Source organism: Limanda limanda, chromosome 13, assembly GCF_963576545.1.
Source record: "Limanda limanda chromosome 13, fLimLim1.1, whole genome shotgun sequence".
Taxonomy (NCBI): domain Eukaryota; kingdom Metazoa; phylum Chordata; class Actinopteri; order Pleuronectiformes; family Pleuronectidae; genus Limanda; species Limanda limanda.
In genome coordinates, this window is record NC_083648.1 from 8,255,002 (window position 1) to 8,275,478 (window position 20,477).

Here is a 20,477-nt window from a genome sequence, read left to right on the forward strand (position 1 = left end):
CCTTACCTTGCCTGGGATTCGCCCCAGTAGTGTGTCTGTATTGTGCGGTGACATGAGTGAAGTGGACACATGCCTCACAGGGAACTGCTCTACCTGTCACTGCCACTAAAAAACACGAGGCAAACACATGCCTGTCTGTAATAACTTCAGTGCCGTGATAGTTTTACTGCTGAGGCCTGAAGGCTCGTCTGGAGGGAGGTCGTTAAGCCTGAGCTTTTCCTCCCTAGCTGCCCGTGTCTCCGCTGGTCACGTGACCCCGGCCTGGCTTTCAGAGAGGCCCTCGGCGTTAGCACGGGGGTGAAAAGGTCGTTGAACCGGTAGCTCTCCGGTCTGCCCTCACACACAGTGCTGAGCGCTGCGAGGTGGCAGAAAAAAGGATCATGGAAATGATGATGTATCAAAAAATAATAAAAAGGATTGATTTGAGAGCTGCGGTATCTCACACAATGGGGGATGTAAAACCCATTGTGTGTGGGTTTTTCTTTCATGCCCTGTTCCATGAAAAACTGAACCATTGTATATTGTCTCATTTGAGCTTGATTTAGTGGGAAATGACTCCCTGTGTACGACTGCAAGACTCAAACAGCTTATACAAATACCTTTGCATAATTCTGTATTCCCATGGCGGCGTGTTTGACACGGTTCTGTCCTCTCTGTTGGAGAGTGGGGGTACGCCTCCCCCGGCACGGTGGCTCCACCATCACCCTGTGGAAGACTCGGGGAAGACTAACCTTGTATAATTAATGAAGTAAAACGGAGGAGGATCTGAAGAAACATCCTGTTTTAATTGCTGTTATCTTGTTGGGTGTTTTACTCCGTCCCTGAAGGGATTAATTAGGCAGCAGAAGAATCATACTTGGTGCTAAATGCAATCCCTTAGTAAAACACACACTGCAATTTAAGGTGCATCCAGTGTTCGATTTGGCTCGGCGTGCACGCCATCGCGCCGCGTTTACTGGAGCTCCTGGCTGCAGGAAGGAGGTAATGAGTTGTTCTGAGTGATTCCCAGCATCAGTACTTAAATACACACGTGTTCCACCCTCCCTGTAAGTGAGCTGCAAATTGGTGTGTGCTACTTCAGTGAGTGTAATAATATTGTTTCATTACTCGACACTTGAGACGATTCTTCATGACCAGCACTTCAGAATCACCACCAGACTGAAGCTAGACGCACAGCGCTTACATGTAGAATAATAGAGGAGACGTGCTCAAGTAGAATGCTTTGATTGAATAAGAGTGGAAAGATCTGACATAAGAAGTAAAACATTTTAAGTAAAACTCTTTATGTCAACAGAAGAAAAATTCACATTCTGAACTTACTTACTAATTTATTTGTAAAATCTTGCGTTCTGAATCTGAGTTTAGTGAAATAAGACCAGCTTCTCGCCACAAGACCAGCTTCTTCCCGACTGCAGTTGGCCTTATCAACAAGGCCCGGGACCCCCACCTGACTTGGACCTTTATTCTGCCCCCACACCTCAAGGATGTGTTAAATTAACACATATTATATTATATTATATTATATTATATTATACTGCATTACATTGCATATCGCAATTTGACGCTGTTTACTGTTTTGCTTTTTGCATTTTGCATTTCACTTTTTACTTCACTTTTTATATCTTTTATATATTTCTATATAGATATGTTTATGTCTAAACAAATGCTACCTTGTATAAATATTAGAAAAAGTGAGTAAATAAGAAGTAAATAGTGAGTAAATGTATTCATTTTTTCATTATTATTATTGTTTTTATGTGTGGTGTATTTATTGTGTTTTTATGTCTCTATGTTCATTGTATGTACCAATAACCAGAGCAAATTCCAGGTAGGTGTAAACCTACTTGGCAATAAATACCTTCTGATTCTGATTCTGATAAGCATCATCTTCAACCATAAATGGCTCTGGATCAGGAGGACAGACCCCAACTGCCCCCCAAGATGTTAGGGACACCCGATAACACTCAGGTGTCCGATGATCTGTCCCTAACATCATGGTCGGTAACATCTGCTGGTGATCCCTGGTGTTGTGAACATCTGGCTGCTCTGGAAGACCTTCAAACATCCGAGGGATACTCACCATCTTGTCCTGTGTTCTAAAACCAAAAGTTTATTCCAGGCAGAAGAAGCTCTACAATGAACAGTCGTCATCCTAAGATCTGTTCAGAGACATGGCCCAACCTAATGTCCCGTGATGGCTTAGTGTGTCTTTAGCCATTATAACCACAACACTAGTTTTCCACAATAGGAGGTGTTTTGAATACCACAGACTGTTTTTTATCAGACTGATCCACGGAGCACCTCCAGGTTTCTGGAAACAAGGAGAAGATGTTTACATGAGCAACACATCGCTGGAATACCATCACGGTGCAGATATAAAACCACTCACCGGTATCCAACACAGTTCACCTTTATAGCCGTGGTGACATCAGATTTTCCTTTATTGTGTCTACCTCCTGAGAGCCAGATGCTGAGACCACTTCTTATTTAAAACACCAAATACTTTAAAGTAATTTACTGAAAGAACAGCACATTCCTTTTAATGTGGCTGCGATAGGAGACCTGACGCAAGCTGCTCACACACATCACAGGGCAGGAAATGTGCTCAGAGTCCGTCCTCCTACGCCCACACCCCCGACCTCAGACCACCACCCGAGCGAGCATCATTACCCCAAATTACCGACACATCCACTGAACAACTCATGACATATTTCAATATCCACCATTGATTCCAGACGAGATGTATGAAAAGGAGTGTGAGGTGCCCGCCCCCAGGGCCCACTTAGTCCTGAGTCCAATAACAGTTAGACAGAGTCGGGGGGCTAATGGACAGGCTTATCAATGTGTTAGTCTGTTTCTCTCTATGTGTGAACCCCCCCCCCCCACCTACACACACACACCACTGTAAACGCTACATCATCCTCCTGCTTTTTCCTTCATTCCCCTAATGAACAATCAGCGCTGGTCGCATTATTGCACATATGAGATTAATCTACTCCCCGCAGTGCACAGTGATGTTATTACAGGAAAATCAATGTCCCCCCTTGTTGTTCTCTGGGGCTGGACGGGGTGTACGCACATCTGCTCTCATAATACAACTGCTGACCTTGCTGTCAGAGAGCGAGCCAGAGAGAGGCTGCGGCGGAAAAAAAACGGCCGAGCGGTGTTGTTTATCAGAGCTTTATCAAACCTCTGTGTGGCTCACAGACGCCTGTGGCTCCGGCAGACAGCCAGGGTGTACTCCAGCTGGAAGAGAAGAAAACCCACAGCCTGTGTAGCCAGGGCAGGACAACCTCTGCAGACTGAGATTTGACAGGACTTATAAATTATATTGTCCAATCAGACGCCAGAGGAGAAGTCGCAGAGGGAATTCCAACCTCCTTCAAATAAAAACCTATGAGCTATAATTCGGAAATATCCAATACTTCTTCTGATTCTGACAAGGAAAAGGAAAAATATCATTAAATAATAAACAGAAACTGAAATAAGAGTAACTAGAGAACATAATCTCATAAGAAAACACATTTAATATGCTCTGGAATTGTACCAAATCATAAATATATGCCCCTAAATATCCCTTATTTTAAAGATCCAAGTGGGAGATTGGTGTAAATGTCTCTAGCATTGTCAATGACTGTGATTAGATCAGATCAATGATAAATGTATTAGTCTCTTTCTTGGTCCATGTCATAATTATAATAAGAATAAAAAAATCTGAACCAGACAATTGTAAATGATAGTGTCCAATCAGACGCCAGAGGAGGAGTCGCGGAGGGAATTCCAACCTCCTCCTTCAAATAAAAACCTATGAGCTATAATTCGGAAATATCCAATACTTCTTCTGATTCTGACAAGGAAAGGGAAAAATATCATTAAGTAATAAACAGAAACAGAAATAAGAGTAACTAGAGAACATACTCCCATATGAAAACACATTTAATCTGCTCCAGAATTGTACCAAATCATAAATACCAGCCCCTAAATATCCTTTATTTTAAAGATCCAAATGGAAAATTGGTGTTAATGTCTCTAGCATTGTCAATGACTGTGATTAGATCAGATCAATGATAAATGTATTAGTCTCTTTCTTGGTCCATGTCATAATTATAATAAGAATAAAAAAATCTGTAACAGAGAATTGTAAATGATAGTGTCCAATCACACGCCAGAGGAGAAGTCGCAGAGGGAATTCCAACCTCCTTCAAATAAAAACCTATGAGCTATAATTCATAAAAAAAAAAAATCTAATTCTTGACCTTCTCACTCTCAGATTTTATTAACTCCCATCATCACTAAAAAGCACAATAGGCTGTGTGAGTGACCTCGTGACCTTTCGCAGGGGACAGGTCCATAAAAAACATGGGGGTGGGGGGGCGGTGTGAGAGGAAACCACCCTTTTGCCCCGGTCAGTTTGTCCTCTCCCATTCTCTCTGCCTTGTTTTTTTTTTTCTAGCAAACTTGATGGAAAGCCAACCACACAGATAAAGCAACTGTCACGTCTGCATGCCAGCAAATGTCAGCCAAGGCCACATCGATAAAACTGACCTACAACCAGTTCAAGCCAAAATTAATCAGAGGGCTGGATATAGATTAGGGGCTATAAAAGAAAGTGAAGGTGGAAATTATATGTCTGGGAGAACTGGTGAATTTGGGGATTAAATAATTATTTATTTAATAAGATCCAACATTACCTCGTTGTTTTTTTAAGTCTTTGTAAACTGAGTATTTTGGGTTTTCATGTTGTTGGTAATGAGATATTCAAACATGTCCCCTCGGGTTAGCAGAGTGTTATGGTTAGAATTTGTATTATTTATACAAAGAGGAACATTATTGAAAATGTTACGTCGCAAAAAAGACATTTCATGAATTCAAAATCACGCATTAACTTCCAATTTGAGTTCTTTAAATGTATCACCTTGAGATTCCTATGTATAATCATGGGATTGTTATTTTACATGAGAAATCAGATTGAAAAGGAGAAAGAGCAAAGTGAAAAATGATTTTCCTTCAATGAGATAATTTTTTTATAGAAAAAAGAGACAATGGTTGAAAGTAACTAAACATATTTACTCAAGTACATTATTTAAGTAGCTATAATTACAGTTTTGACATATTTGTACTAGGGATTCTTGATATGTTTCTTGTTTTCTGCTTCACTACTTTCAGTTTCCTTTCTCTGCTTCACACATCTCAGAGGAACATGTTGTGCTTTGTACTCGGCTTCATCTGACTCGATGATTTGTTACATTTCAGATTAAGACCAGAACAATCTTGTGTAATAAAAAAGATTCCAGTTTGAAAAAAAACATTTTCTCTCTGCTCTCAGCCTCTGCTGGAAGGAACACAAGTCCCAGACTGCGTGAGACAGACAGACAGACAGATACACCCACACACACGCACACACACAGATAGGAGACAGGCAGACACACACACACACACACACACACACACACACACACACACACACACACACACACACACACAGAATGGAGACAGACAGACACAAGCACACACACAAATGAGAGACAGACAGACAGACAAACACAGATGGGAGACAGACAGACAGATACACCCACACAGACGCACACACAGATAGGAGACAGGCACACAGACACACACACAGACACACAGACACACACAGAGAGACAGATGTGAGACAGACAGATAGATAGGAGACAGACAGACATACAGACACACACACAAATGAGAGGCAGACAGACACACACAAACATACACAGATGGAAGACAGACAGACAGACAGACAGACAGACAGACAGACAGACAGACAGACAGACAGACAGACAGACAGACAGACAGACACACACACACACACACACACACACACACACACAGATGTGAGACAGACAGACAGAAAGATAGACAGTTAGACAGTTAGATACACACGTAGAGACCGTCAGACAGACAGGCAGACAGAGACACACACACACACACACACACACACACACACACACACACACACTTAGAGACCGTCAGACAGACAGGCAGACAGAGACACACAAACAAACACACACACACACACACTCGCACAGGCAGACAGACAGACACACACACACACACACACACACACACACACACACACACACACACACACACATACACACTCACTCACTCAGACAGACAAACAGACAGACAGACACACACACACTCACACACAGACAGACAGACAGACACAGAGACCGTCAGACACACACACACTCACACGCACATACACTCACACTCAGACAGACAGACAGACAGAGAGACACACTCACACACACACACACACAGAGAGACCGTCAGACAGTCAGACACACACACACACACACACGAACACACTCACTCAGACAGACAGACAGACAGCCGGCCAGCCAGACGAGAGACGCCCCCGCACAGTTTCCGTCCTCCCGGTGACGTCTCCGCCCTCAGCCCGTGTGCAGCGTGACGTCGGCGGCTGTAGTGGAGCCTCTCGCTGCGTCTTGTTGACGGTCCTCCAGGCTCAGTACGGAGCAGAGCCCGGGAGAGAGAGGACGACACCCGCAGAGAGCAGCCTCAGCGTCCAGGCAAGTGTTCGTTTAAATACCGCCGAGCTTCCTCCGGGATGTGTGTGAACCGTGTGTGGGTTAGCTGAGCCGAGCCGGGGAGGAATTAACGGGATAGTTGGATTTGTTGAGCCGCGGTGGAGGCACGGAGAACCGGGGGGAGAAGCTAGCCTGGTGTAGCCCGCTGTATCGCTCTCTGTCCGGGGGGTTAGCCGGCTCTCGGTCCGCTCGGTGAGCCGGTCCTCTCGGTCCCTGTGTCGGACATATCCGCTCATTTATCGACCTATGAAGCCGTGGGAGCCCGGGCCAGTGCCGTGTGCTTTTCCGCGGGTCCCACTGCCGAGGTGACCCGGGTAACGTTAGCCTGGCTCGGCTCCCGGGAGCTGGGGCTAGCCTGGCTCATAGGCAGCCCACTACGCTGCTTTATCCGCCGACTGTACGAGGGTAAGCTGGGGGAAGCTAAGCTAGCTCGTAGCGCTGGTTGTTGAAAGACAAGAATGCGCAATTCTGTAATTATTATTTTGCGAATTTTTTTAAAATATATGTTACAAAAAAAACCTGACTTTATTGACGATTTTTTAAAAATAATCCCACAATCACTTGATTTAAGGATTTAATGTGTCGTTTCGGGGGATTTGAACGTTAAACCCGGGGGGAGCTCTCTCCACCGGGTAGCCGCCGGTTGTTAACCCCGCCGTGCCCTCTCTAAATCGGCGTGTGAGTGGAGGCTCGGCCGCGGTCCTTCTCCAGACCGGAGCCCAGACAGTGAATGTCATTATCAGCCCTGTCTGCATACCAGAGCCGGGGAGGCGAGCTGCAGTCTGGGGAGGAAGAGGAGGAAGAGGAGGAGGAGGAGGGGGGTCGTCGCTGGGGATGAAGCCGAGCCGGAGCCTTTATTATTATTATCACATCACTGCGCGGTGTCCTTGCACCAAAAAGGAGGAACCGAGAACCCGGAGAGAAATGTGTCTTTGCAGCCTCAGCCTCGGGGCGTAGTAAAACCTGTCAGAAATACACGGATCCGATTGGAGGTTCTCGGCCAAACCCTTGGTAATACACCGGGCAGGATGGGGGGGGGGGAGCACATCGTCATATAGGGCTCTCTGATTAATCACATTTTGCAGTGTTGTTGGGTTTTTTCTGGTAATGCATTTTTCCTTTAACACGGTGCTAGTTTCCATTAAAAAGACACCAGCTCCTGCTTCCACCCATAGCAGCATTTCAGTCGGTGGGAAGAGGAAGGGGAAAAAACCGGGGATGGGAAATGCTGAAATCTGCAAAAATCGTGCAAATGTATCATTCAACCCGATGTGCATCTTTTAAATCAATCCTTCCTTCGTCGAAATCTGCATTTAGTGCACATGTATTTTCATCCCCTTGCTTCTCACGACAGCCTGAAACATCCAGTAAATGCTGCATTTCGCTGCTGGAGTGAATTCTCCTTTCGTGTCTCGGCGTCATATTGCAGCAGTGGGCATCATCAACTCCAATGCGTTTTAAATCGTAGTGGGGGGTGTGTGTGTGGGGTGGGGGGTGTGGAGGACGACGACGACCAGTTAAAGTGTTGTTTACCTTTTAATAGGTTAGATTTAGCCATTCCGCAGTGAAGCCCGATTATAATAAAAAAAGGGAAAACACTCCTTTCCACGCTGCTCGGCCCCCCCGCTGTGAGGAGACTGACTGCTGTTAAGGCTTTTATCAATTGTTTTTCACCGACTTGATGGGGTCAGCGTGGGGTAAGCAGACCTCGGGGGAAGGCACAACATGGCGGGGAAGGGGACACTTTCATTTGCAAAGCGAAATGTTTTTTGCACCATTGTGTATCAGCCTTACATTAACAATGTAATGGGGTGGGGGTGGGGATGGTGGGGGAGACTTCACTCAGGTTGTTATGTCTGGTCAACTGGTTTCGCTTGCTAAAATTCTCACTTTGCCCCCCTAAGAAAGTTTGTTTCTGAACCTCCAGTGAAAACCCCTGGATGCAAATTTCCCCCTTTGGGTTCAATTACAAGGGCTGAAGTGTTTGTGTGAAGTATGGTAATGGCCATTTGGTTTAGTGGTCCGTGCAAACAGCCATTGACCTCTTCAGCCCCCAACCAGGACAGCAGCCGTAAAGCATTTAAAGTCCTTATGGGTATTTCATTCTCCCAATCATTTGGGGAAAAAACAACAATGTAAGTTTGTTTATTCGTGTGCAGGAAAGGAATTGATTAGTTATAGTTTGGAGAAGGACTGAATTATTTTTCTGTGTTTTCTGAATTCCTCTTTTTTTTATGTGCAGGAAACGGATCAGAACTCGGCAAACCTCAGTCAACAACATGCATGTGTCTCACAACCAGAAGATTTGTGTCATTTGAAAAGACTTAGGGAGGAGGAAAAGGACTCAGGGGAATACAAGACCTCAGTCAGCTGACAGAAACAACAGTAACCCAGTGCTTCGACATGGCCAGCACCCAGACCAGTTTGAAAACCCCTTTCAAAGACTTGACCTCATTCAAGGGCAACATGAAACGGCTCTACCGAGAGCGGCTGGAGGACGCACCCATCAAGAAGCGAGTCATGGCGGAGATCAACCTGAAGCGTCGCAGCACAGACTCCCTCCCCAAGACCCCCAAAGTGAAGAGGGAGCAGCCCGAGGATCTGAGCCACGACCCGGACATGGACTTCGCGGGCCAGGCTGAGTTGCATGTGGCGGGCTCTGCTAAAGCCCTGGACCTGAGCCCGGGGCTCAAGCACACACTCGCCCAGTTCACCCTCAGCAGCCAAAGCTCCCTCGGGGGCCCAGCTGCCTTCTCAGCCCGTACCGGCCACGAGCATTCCCAAGCCGGTATGCCCCCCCTGCCCTCCCCTCCTGTCCTGGGAGGGGGCCCTCTGCTGGTTCCCTGTGACAGCTCCACCGAACTCACCCACTCGCTGCTGGAAGGGGAGTCCATCTCCTGCTTCGTGGTCGGGGGAGAGAAGCGGCTCTGCCTGCCCCAGGTGCTCAACTCGGTGCTCCGCGACTTCTCGCTGCAGCAGATCAACACCGTGTGCGACGAGCTCTACGTCTACTGCTCACGCTGCGACGCTGAGCAGCTGCACATCCTTAAAGTGTTGGGCATTCTGCCGTTCAACGCACCTTCCTGTGGCCTCATTACACTGACGGATGCACAACGGTTGTGCAACGCCTTGCTGCGCCCTGGAGCGGCGTTGCCTGCCGACCCCAGCGGTAAGCTGTCGGCCCAGGGCCTGCTGAAGGAGAGTGAAGCCAGCTTCCAGGTGGAGCACCAGTGTCTGGGGAAGTGCCAGGGCCTCTTTGTGCCCCAGTTCTACACCCAGCCCGAGGCGCCCTGCATCCAGTGTGTCGAGTGCCAGTTGCTCTTTTCCCCGCAGAAGTTTGTCATGCACTCGCACAAGTCCCCAGATAAGAGGACCTGCCACTGGGGCTTTGATTCAGCCAAGTGGCCCTGCTACCTACAGCTGGCCAGGAAGTACGAGGGAACGCCCGAGGAACCCCGGCTCCAGCAGCTGCTTGACGAGGTCAAAGAGAAGTTCCACTACCAGCTCAAGAGGTCAATAGACAAAGTAAGTACACGTCAGAATGATACCTGTGTCTTTGCCTGTTTGCATGTAATCAAATGTCCTTCATCATCTCTCGGCCTTGGAACCCTTTTAAAATTCTATAAGTTGGATAATGTCTTAAAGTTTCTATATCTGGTCGACTACTTCACCCCTTTTCTGACGTAGTCTCATATTCTATGTGTTCAGCATGTTTGATTAGCCTAATGTCGGGCTGGTGTTTTCTTAAATCATCGTTGACCCAGTAATGGGGGGTTGGTGGTGGCATTTTCTCTGACCAGGTCTGATCAGATGAGGTTGGGGCAGCTGGTCACAGCTGAAGGGGACGTGCATCATTTGTCCCCTCAGGTCACCTGGAGGTCACTGGGAATGTCACGGAACAAAAGGCCAATAAATGAGGCTCAGGAAGACACAGCTCAACTCCTGTGTGAATTACATGATTACAAATAAAACAAATATTCTGGTCTGCCAAAGAAAATAGATTGCAGATTTCCACATAGGTTGAGTAATTGGAAAGGAAATGTGGTGCAGACTACAGACGATGCTGGTTGGGAAACTATATACAGAGCCTGTGAGGATTGTTTCTTGCTACTTGGAAAGTAAAATGGCTCCATGGCGTTACTTGTATTTTAATACAAAAAAACCCCAGAATACTGCAGAATCTTCCACAGAGGACAATTTAGCAGATTCTCCTTATTCTTGCTGTGTTGAAAAAAAAAATCTTGTCAGTGCAGTATCTGCGCCACAAGGGCAGCTTGCTTATTGAGAAGTCAGCATTCAGTGAGGGAAGAAAAGCTTTCCCTGCCGTGGACTGGTTCGTGTCTCATGATGTGTGTGTGACCACTTACTGTTTTTTTTTATTCTAAATTGGGGTTGTGTTTCTGTCTGATTGGTGTGGTGTGTTCACACTCTAATCGCCAGCTCGGATTGATTTCTAGTCAAGTTGAAAAAAGGAGGCGCTTTAATCAGCCAGCTATAATTCTTTTTACAAAAAGGTTCTATCCTACAACCATTACTGGCTAGGTTCATTTATAAATATGGTAGAGAAGGTATCAGACTGTGGAGTATAACGAATGCTGTGTTTTGTATCTTTGTTGAGGAGATGCAGTTTTTTCTCTTTCCTTGTCTGGTTAACTCGGTGTGTGAATGTGCTGGGAATAACATCTGGTGTCTCGTCGAGCGTCCCAGCCGCATTGCTGTCCCGCCTCTTCCTAATTGTCATCCTCTTGCCTTGCTTTAAGGTATTTATCTTGAGGGACGTAGACTCTCTGTCTCAGAGTCACAGACATTTAAATACCACAGAGGAAACACAGGTACAAAGAAACATATGCTGAAGGTGGATGACGAGTCCCACTATCTTTGTGTGTATGCGTGTCCTCATGTCTGAGACATTGCCAACTTCAGTATGTGCAATACGATGCTATCTGGTGGTTAGTATGACACATTGTCTTTCTCACACTTTGCCAGGCTCTGTGGAGCCGCTGTCTCACCACAGTCTCGGGGTCTGTTCTCTCGGTTTGCAGGTGCCGAGGGGCGATTTCTCAGTCACAGTTTTTTTCTCTTTTTGTTGTTGTCACTTCTTTAGTAGGGACACGATTTGACCTTCTTCTGTTATTTGTGTGGGTTTGGATTGACCTAAAATGGTGTGAAATGTTACGCAACAGCCAGGTCCCTGTAGACAGACGTACAAAGGCACAAAAGGGTAAATTCCTGGAAAGACAGTGGCCTGTGAGTCTTCAGGAAGCAGGTGAATGTTGGCATCAGAGGAGGATGCCACTCTGCTACCCCCACTGGAGCGGATGTATGAGTGTGAGAAAGATCATTGACCAGAGAACGGGGTGACCTGGCAGTGTCCCGCTTCCCTCGGTCAGGACATAGGGGTTCCCTTCCCAGTCCAACCACTCTCTGTTTATGTGTGTGTATTTGTGTGAGTGTGTGTGTGTGTGTGTTTAACTGAGCAGGAAGTGAGGCAGACGGACATGTCTCTCACCCTGAACATCCTACAGACTCAGTCCAGCTGCCTCCACTGCACTGGCTGTGTGACTCATACTTTCCACATCCCAGTGGATGTTAGTGGAAGGCCAGCCAGGCAACTCATAGTCAAACATGCTTCTTTGGAAAGACGGCTCACCTCGGTGTGTTGGTCTAACCCCGAATGCAGACCCGTTTTCCCAGCGGCCCTTGTTTACACACAGTGTCAATGTGCACATTTACAAGCAGTTGATAGTTTTAATGAAGAGCTCTGAGACCTCTAGAAGAGACGCGACGCAAACAAGTGGAGCTTTCTGGAAGTTGTTTTTCCCACTTTCTCCAATGGCTACCAGTCCCATATCCTGTAGGGAGTGTTTGGTTTGAGAAGGTGCAGTTAAAAACTCCAGGGCCTGCTCTCTATAAATGGCGCTTTGTTCCCTGAGGCTCTGCTTCCATGTCTACCTAGCCCTGTTGTGTAAATACAGACAGAAGCCAGCGACAGACAGCAACAAGCAGAAGCCTTACTGTTTTTTCAAGAGTTACTCAAGTGTCTGACGAACAATGGGTTCATTTTGCGGACAGGGGTTGTGACAGACACTTGTACTTTCCTCTGTGACAGGATCGTGTGTCCTCATTTGAATGGGTGTTTTTCTATTTTTCCCAACGAGACAGGAAGTAACAGAATTTCCAATTTGATGATCGTCCCCGCCACGTTGTGAAATATCTGTGTTGCTCAAGGGGCATTTGGTGTATTCGGGTTACATGTTACCAGACAGCAAAACGGTGTATTACCAAACATCTGGATGACATGTGATTATCTCTTGCTTTTTTTTGACAAGACTTATAAGCTTTTCCGTGTCTATTTCCAAGTAAGAACAAATAAACTGATACACAAACTGATATTTTAGGAATGTTTGCGGACCCTGGCGAGCATAACCTCATGGGCGAGCAACATAGTGAACATAGCTGTGTGCTGCGTGTTTGCCTCAGCCTTGTTTGTAGCGTTTTTCTGGCCCAGAGTCAGAAGTGTCAGACGGAGAGAACAGCCTTCCTCTGTCTGACTCCCCGCCCGGGCTGACACAGTGGCTGCGGCACAGACGGCAGACAGCTGCATCTCTCTGGCTTCCTCTATTTGCTATTTGAAAACCAGTGACTTCATTACCGCAGACCAGTGCAGCTGCACTCTCTGGCTGTCTCCTGGGCTGTCTGCTCTGTCTGTCTGTCTGTCTGTCAGTCAGTCATTCTCTCGGGCTACATCTAATTGGATTCTGGCAGACATGCTAATCGTTCACTGTGCTTCCTTGGCTATCTCTTCCTCCTACCTCTCCTTCCATCTTGACGTCAATCAACCATCTGCCTGCTTCTCGTGGGTTCATGTCCTCACACATCTTGACTTATGACTTTCAGTGTGCTGCTCACCCATCATCATTTGTTTCTTTTGAAGCAGACAGTTCTGCTGTGGCCCACATCTGTCCGTAAATGGTCAGTATCCCCTGGGCCCCAATCAGTGGACAGTAACAAAATAAGCAGCCAAACGACCCGATAAGTCGATCGTTACATAAGCAAGAAGACCACTTGTGTGCGTCTGAACGGCGGATGAGAGGAAAGCCAGTGGCTATTGATCGGGTCTCCGACCTTGATGGATGTGGCGAGTTGCTGGGTGACACAGACATTGAATAGAGGAGAAGGACAGAGGCAGGGAGAAAAAGGAAGAAGGGTGAAATTAGGAGACTCACTTGCAGTGGTGCTGCCGGTGTTGCATAAGTTTCTAACTGTGTTAAGACATGTTCCCCCTGTCTCCCAAGTTCACCTCACCTCATCTTCTGCTTTTGGCTGCCTTAATTTTTCTAACTCAGACAGGACAAACAGAAGTAGTGTCAGACAGACCCAAAAAGGGAATGTGTTACATACCAACCCTGAGAGAGGCTATTTTATAATATAGTAAGAGATCTAAAAAGTATGAAAGTAAGAAGATGAGAGATTCCAGGACATGTGGGTCTGACTGCCGTCGTCGTGACACACTACTTTACACTTTTTTTCTTCCATGAAACCGGCCATGTTAGGGAGGTGGCTCCAGGGGGCTTGGGGCCCAGCTCTTCTTTCCACGAGTTGAAAATGAACCCACCCAAGACCTGAGCTGAACCAAAACCCTGAACAGCCCTCTTGGTCGGCCAATCACATGGTGGCGAGCTCGCATTTCCCCGGCCCTCTCCTTTGCCCCACACCCCACACCAGGACACTCATACACATATTTCTATGTCTGTCTGTGAATTTTCCAAAGACCATTTATCCAACTATGCAGAACACACACAGGAACTCCTTTGAACGCTGGCCTAGAGTAACCTACAGTCTATCATGCCTGGATATAGTTTGGAATATGGACAACTGTCCATGTTCCCTGTACACAACATGCTCCGCCCTGGCCAGTGTTTGCTGCCTGTTGTAAAGGGCTAAATGGGGCCCCGCAAAGGTGGGAGGGGCTGAGCCGAGGGGCCTCCGGTATGTCACCATTAGGTCATTGCCAGTATCGAAGCTCCATAAAAGCACTCCAGCTAACTGGAGGAACACCAATTCATTACTTCTCAGTCTTTTTCTTTAATAGATAAGAATCTTTCAAATTGTTCTGGTTTCCAATACAGCTTTTACAATGGTCACAGGCCGTTCAGCCACATATTAGTTGAACACTTTAACTGGTTGTACACCAGCTCACAGCGTTTCCTGTTAGCTACAACCCCACGGTTAAAAAAATATATCATTGGTCGGCTGGTGGTAATTCCCCACCCTGGCTGCAGCTTGTTATTTTTGACTGTTTCCTTGGCTTGAGCTTCCCACCTCACTACCAGGAGCAGATAATGTGCTGCTGTGTGTATCTGATGTGTGGTAGCAGATACAGTGGAGCCTGTGCAATGTCTGCCAGCAGCCTCATAGACTAAACAAACTGGCAAAGCCCCTCCCAGACAAATGCCCCATGGGCTTTTAAATGGCTATTTGCCAGTTACAACAACTCTCCACAACCATCAGTCCTCACACCGCTCGCGTAGGGCTAACGCTTGCGCAAATAAATCTAACCTCAGCATAACCTTGCGAGTTTAAGGAAAGCGTAGGAGACACGATGACTGCATACAGAGGTTTATATCGAACACACAGTTACTACTTCCTCAATGGTCTCATGTACGACTGAGGGCCGAGGGCTAGCTGGTTAGCATGCTAGGTTAAGAAGACATTTCAGCAACACAATACATACATTTCTTTGACTTCAAATATAAACAGTAAGCTCTTTGCATTCTGTCAAGTAAATGTTTTCATTGTTTTGAACTGAAATTCTTACAGCCCCTTTAAAAAAAATAAAAAAAAATAAACCTACCGCCTGTTTGAATATAATGGGCTTTCAGCTCAAACAAGACTATAAAAAAAGAAAGAAGCTTGGATTGTAACATGTCTCACATGCTTGGTTGGGTTGATTTGCATGGGACTATAATAATGGAAAGTCTTAAATAAAATAAGTGACGTTTTGATGAAGAGATTAACCGTCCGCTGTCTGGTGTCCCTGGGAGACAGTCAGGCGAGCAGGTTGTGGATGTGATGGGGGCGGGGAGACGGGATCTCTACTGTAAAAGGACTCTGGCAGACAGCCGGCCTGTGCGTGCAGCAGAGAGAGCACGTTTGCATTTGAAAGACTCTTCTGTGCCGCCTTCCCGTTGGGAACGGTGATTAATGAAGATATAAATAGAGCGATCCAGAGACGGCGCTTTCCATAGGAGCACCATATACACAGCAAGGACACACACGCACACACAGACACACTACGTATAGGCACTTAGACTCCCTCTCTTATATGCTCATCCACAACCCCCTTAGTCTCCCAGACAGGGAGATAAACACAGGATATCAAAGGCGTGTCACGAGTCCCGCTGGGCTGCCACCCGGCACATTCACGACACATTAAGCTCAGCCACTACACTGATCAATTATGCATGTTGCAAACACCGGGAAATCATGGGAAAATAGTCAGTCTGTACGATTAAAGGAATCCCCATCTCGCCACTTTGCCAGTAATGTTCTGCGTGTTTGGTAAATCGCTCGTCATTTCCATATGGAAGCGATCCTGCTTGAGATGCCCGATGGAGTGTCCGCGTTCTTTTGTCAAATGGCCCCATGTGCTTAATTGCACACAACAATAGCTGCCAAGTGCTGCCCTGGCCCATGCTAGCTCTGACCTTCCGCCCACGCACCAGATGCAAACTATGCAAACTTGTCAGGCTCGGGTTGGTGATTACTTGTCCTGTTAGTCGTTTATTTTGCCGGCTCACCTTTGCTCCACTAACATTAAAGTCCAACAGTTTCTTTCCCCCTTCAGTTGCTGGCCGCCTCTATACCCTTTAAATCCCCATCTCACCAGGGGTCTGAAAGATGTTGCTCAGGAAGAGGCTGTAAAGTTTGCAACTGGGACACACTCATGACATTTTGTGATTTACCCAGACTTTTGTTTCCGTCTGCCTCGTCCCTGCTGAATGCTGATGTGTTTATCTCGCCGCAACTCCCACCTGCACGCCGGCTCACAGGAATAATCTGTCTCCCTGATATTTCTTAGGGAAGACACAAACATACAAACATACAGGCTCGGCTGCCTCATATTCCCCAGGGCTTCATACCAGCTCCTCTAGATCCTGTTAATAGAGCGCTGTTTCCCTCTGGATCCTCAACAGTCCCACTGCACCTCTTTGCAGCAGAGGATAAGTAGTAGACAGTCCTCAAGGTCAGTGACCTCCAGATGCAATTAATTACATACTAGCTTTTAGAATGTACTAGTATCGTATAATATAGCAGTGTAAACTTCCCCTGTGGAGGCCTAATTAAAAGTTGCTTGTGTTGACGCTGGGTAGTAAACAGCATCCTTGCATTCAAGCAAACAGTCAATCCTTCCTAACTGTGCCCAAGCAACAGAGTGGTGTGTGATTGTGTGTGTGTGTGTGTAGCTCTACTCGACTCCTCATGTGGCACTGATTCTTTGCGTGTCCACCTCGTTTTCTGGCATCACTGTTGCTCACATTCACACAGCCTTGCTGCTGGGGCGACTTGGCCAGCATGGAGCCTTGTTACCCTTGACTTTATCCTTTGAACAGTGAAGCCTTGCACTGTGGTTCCCAGTCTTGACTACATTTTCGCCAGTTCCTGTGACAAGTGCCCTTTGCTATGCCAGACATTTTCTTTGTCATCACTATTAAAATGTACTGGCTGAGATGCATCCTGACACGGGATGAGGCCATATGTGCTGTACTTCTGAAGAAAAATGACTCACAGTAAGGGAGAAAAAAAATGTTGCCTCCAGTCAGATGATTGTACATTTTGGCAAGGTTGCCTCATACCGTTTGTTGCTCTGGCAGACACCCTCATTATTTATTCAGTAAATATCTGTGCCTCATAAAACAATTAAAGTTACTGTCGACACTTAAATCCAAGTTTCAAACTTTGTGTCCTTGTGTCATCAGAGGTGAATGACAAAGTGTCAGACGGTGACTTGACCATGACTTGAGCTCAGAATGTGTCCGTGTGATGACATCTCTTGTCAGACAGATGAGACATACACGCAGACACGCAGCAGCACGGGACACAGTGCAGATGACAGTCCGCTGTTCGTGATTAAAGGAAGTCAAAGGGTCACCGACCGCCAGAAACACGCACACAAATGCAATCGCTGCCATCCGCCACTTCCTCCATTCACCACGCCAATTCTATCATGCGGCGTGAGTCACGGTGCTCCATCAGTGCTGTGGTCTGCTCGCCACTCATCAGCGTCACAGTGGAGCCAGGTCAAAGATTTATCACCGTTCCAGTCTCTCACTCAGTCTGTTTGATGTACGCCCAGGTGTGTTCACTTAGAGCTCTGACTCAACCGTAATGACATTTACCAAACACAGCCGCACTTTGCCTGGGCTGTTGTCAAGCCGGCCTCAGACAGTGACTGTTTTAATGAGGAAAGTCTGGCGATCGAGTTAGTGGACTGTGGGTTCACCTGTCATATTAATGTATCAAGATCGATGCAGGCAGAACGGAAATGAATAGCAGCCTCTGGCCAAATGCTTGTTGATTTTTATATGTTCATTAGTCACTGTTGAGGTGCTTTTCTTTTTGATAATTCAGGTTTCATCATATTAAAAGTACATGTATCTCCTGAATTCTGCAGTCCTACCCACATTGTGAAAGTAGAGATAATGGTATTCTGAGACTTGGTTTGAAAACAAGAGTTTGTGACAGAGAAATAGAGGGAGAGTCATGGAAGCTGATGGATTTGCATTACAGGACCTGTGTGTGTGTGTGTGTATCTGAGTGTTTGTGTGTGTGCGTGTGTGTGTGTGTGTGTGTGTCTGAGTGTTTGTGTGTGGGAGCGACAGGCGGGCCCGAGGGGCCTGGACAGCAAAGCCAAGCTGCCCATGCAGAGACGAGCAGGAGAAGCTTCAAACAAGCTCCTGCATGTAATATGGATGAGACCTGAGCTCCCTGCAGAACAGTCCGAGGACCCTGGGCCTGTTCGGGTTTAACCGTCTGTCTGTCAGTGTGTCTCTGATAGATTTAGCCATGCAAGGCGTTTTGGCCAGGTGGATCCTTCTCTTTGTAGAGCTGCGGGTGTATCGGGGGGGGGGGGGGGGGTCAGTCTCTTCACCCTCATTCCCTCTCTGTCTTGCTCTCTCTCGTTGCAGACGGTGATAACCAACCAAGCGTTGACATTTACTGCAGTATCCCACATTACAGCAGAGCAGCCTCCTGCGCTGAGGAGGAAGTAAACAAACCACAGATCGATATTCTGACTGCATACTAAAGCTATAGGGAAGAGGGGATTTTAGTCTGAGGCCGCTACAACTCTTGCATTTACCACTCACTTATTCAAATGTGAAGCCTGTATTTCTTCACACTTGTCTGTAGAGATGCATCACGAGAAATTTGTTTTTATTTCCACCTTTCACCCAGAAACATGAGATAATTTTGGCATCTGATTGCTTCAAGTCTAGACTTAAAATGGCAATCAGCCCAAATTCTGATGAGCTTGCTGTGGCTGGGTCTGATTGAGACGCAGAATGGCTGGGGCATGCAGGCCTCGGCATGTTTTTTGAGGCATTCTAGTGAATGCTGTGTAATTTATTGCAAAGACAGAGGGTCGGGCAGTGTCTCCATTTTGTGTTTTCTCTCTCTGTGTAGTGATAGCAGTGCACTGCTGGCTTGCTGACAGCCTCTCTCGGCTTTCAGTCTGCTTAGCAACGCTCGCTCACTCTGCAGTTCTCTCACTCCCCACTGTCTCCAAGCACTCTGAGTTGTTTCATCCTTTTCGAATAGTGAACCCAGTTTCCTTGTGAAGAAAACCAGGCTGTTCATTTGTTGCTGTTTTTTTTATTGCAGCATGTGTATCCCTAATTACTGATTTGAACCAGTAACCTACCTCCAAACAATGTCTCATGCCTGTTAACTCCTCTTTAGTCTTTCTCTTTGGCTTTCAGAGATGCTGTAGCCCCCCCACACACACACACACATTGGCCTTTGCTTAAGCTCAAATGATGAGTACAGTCATCCTCAGACAAGACAAGGGCCCACTGGCCTCATTCTCAGTCGATGTGTTCTCCTGGGAGCATGAAGTGTGTTTGCTCGTGTGCACGACAGTTTGCTTGCGGTAAACTACGTCATTCTCCTCGTCCTCCTACACTGCTGTTTGATGGAGCTGCTGTTTGATGGGATGTCTGTTTACTTGTGTGTGTGTATCCGTGTTTGGATGCGTGTCTCCCGGCCTGGTTGACTCACATAGGTGAGCCTTGGCAGCTTTGGTAATTAACACACTGGGGGGGCAGCGGGGAAGGAAAGTAGAGCACAGACACACGCTGAGCTGCTGTGCGAGAGACGGCGAGCCGCACATGTACAGTATAGAATGCTCTCTTACACATGGATGATTTTGAATGCCCTTCACTGACTCAAACATACTTCAATTTCCTTGTGTGTGTGTGTGTGTAGATGGGATGAAAACCACTGACCACACTTTGAAGACGAGGTTTAATGCTTCATGTTTAACATAATAATACATCTTGGGGGGGGAGGGGGGAGATGAGGTTCAGATATCATATGGATTTTACAGTCGGAAACACTATGCCTTCACATAATACATGAAGTGACGTGGTAAAAGAGAAAGCATCCTCTTATCTCCATCCTGGGATGCAGCAGCTGAGAGGACAAACAGGAAATTTCAGATATCTAAAATCTCTCACCCTTCACACTGAGCTTATCTCTCACCAGGATGAATCATAAATCCTAGCTGCATGAGCGGATCTAAATTTATCTTATTTTTCTATATACTTACTCCGTTCATGAAATTACCAGCATAGTTTATTCTGCCTGAATAAAAGCCGGAAGATTTCAATTTGAATTTCA

At 46.5% G+C, this 20,477-nt stretch overlaps 1 protein-coding gene across 1 annotated transcript in view; it reads left to right on the forward strand.

The window, feature by feature from the left end:
* The first annotated feature begins 8,825 nt into the window (after window positions 1–8,825).
* skila (SKI-like proto-oncogene a) overlaps window positions 8,826–20,477 on the forward strand; it is a 28,862-nt gene continuing 17,210 nt past the window's right edge. The window contains exon 1 of the mRNA XM_061084117.1: window positions 8,826–10,103. Within this exon, the coding sequence (XP_060940100.1) occupies window positions 8,982–10,103 (1,122 nt within the window). The 5' untranslated portion in view covers window positions 8,826–8,981. The remainder of the gene's footprint in view (window positions 10,104–20,477) is intronic.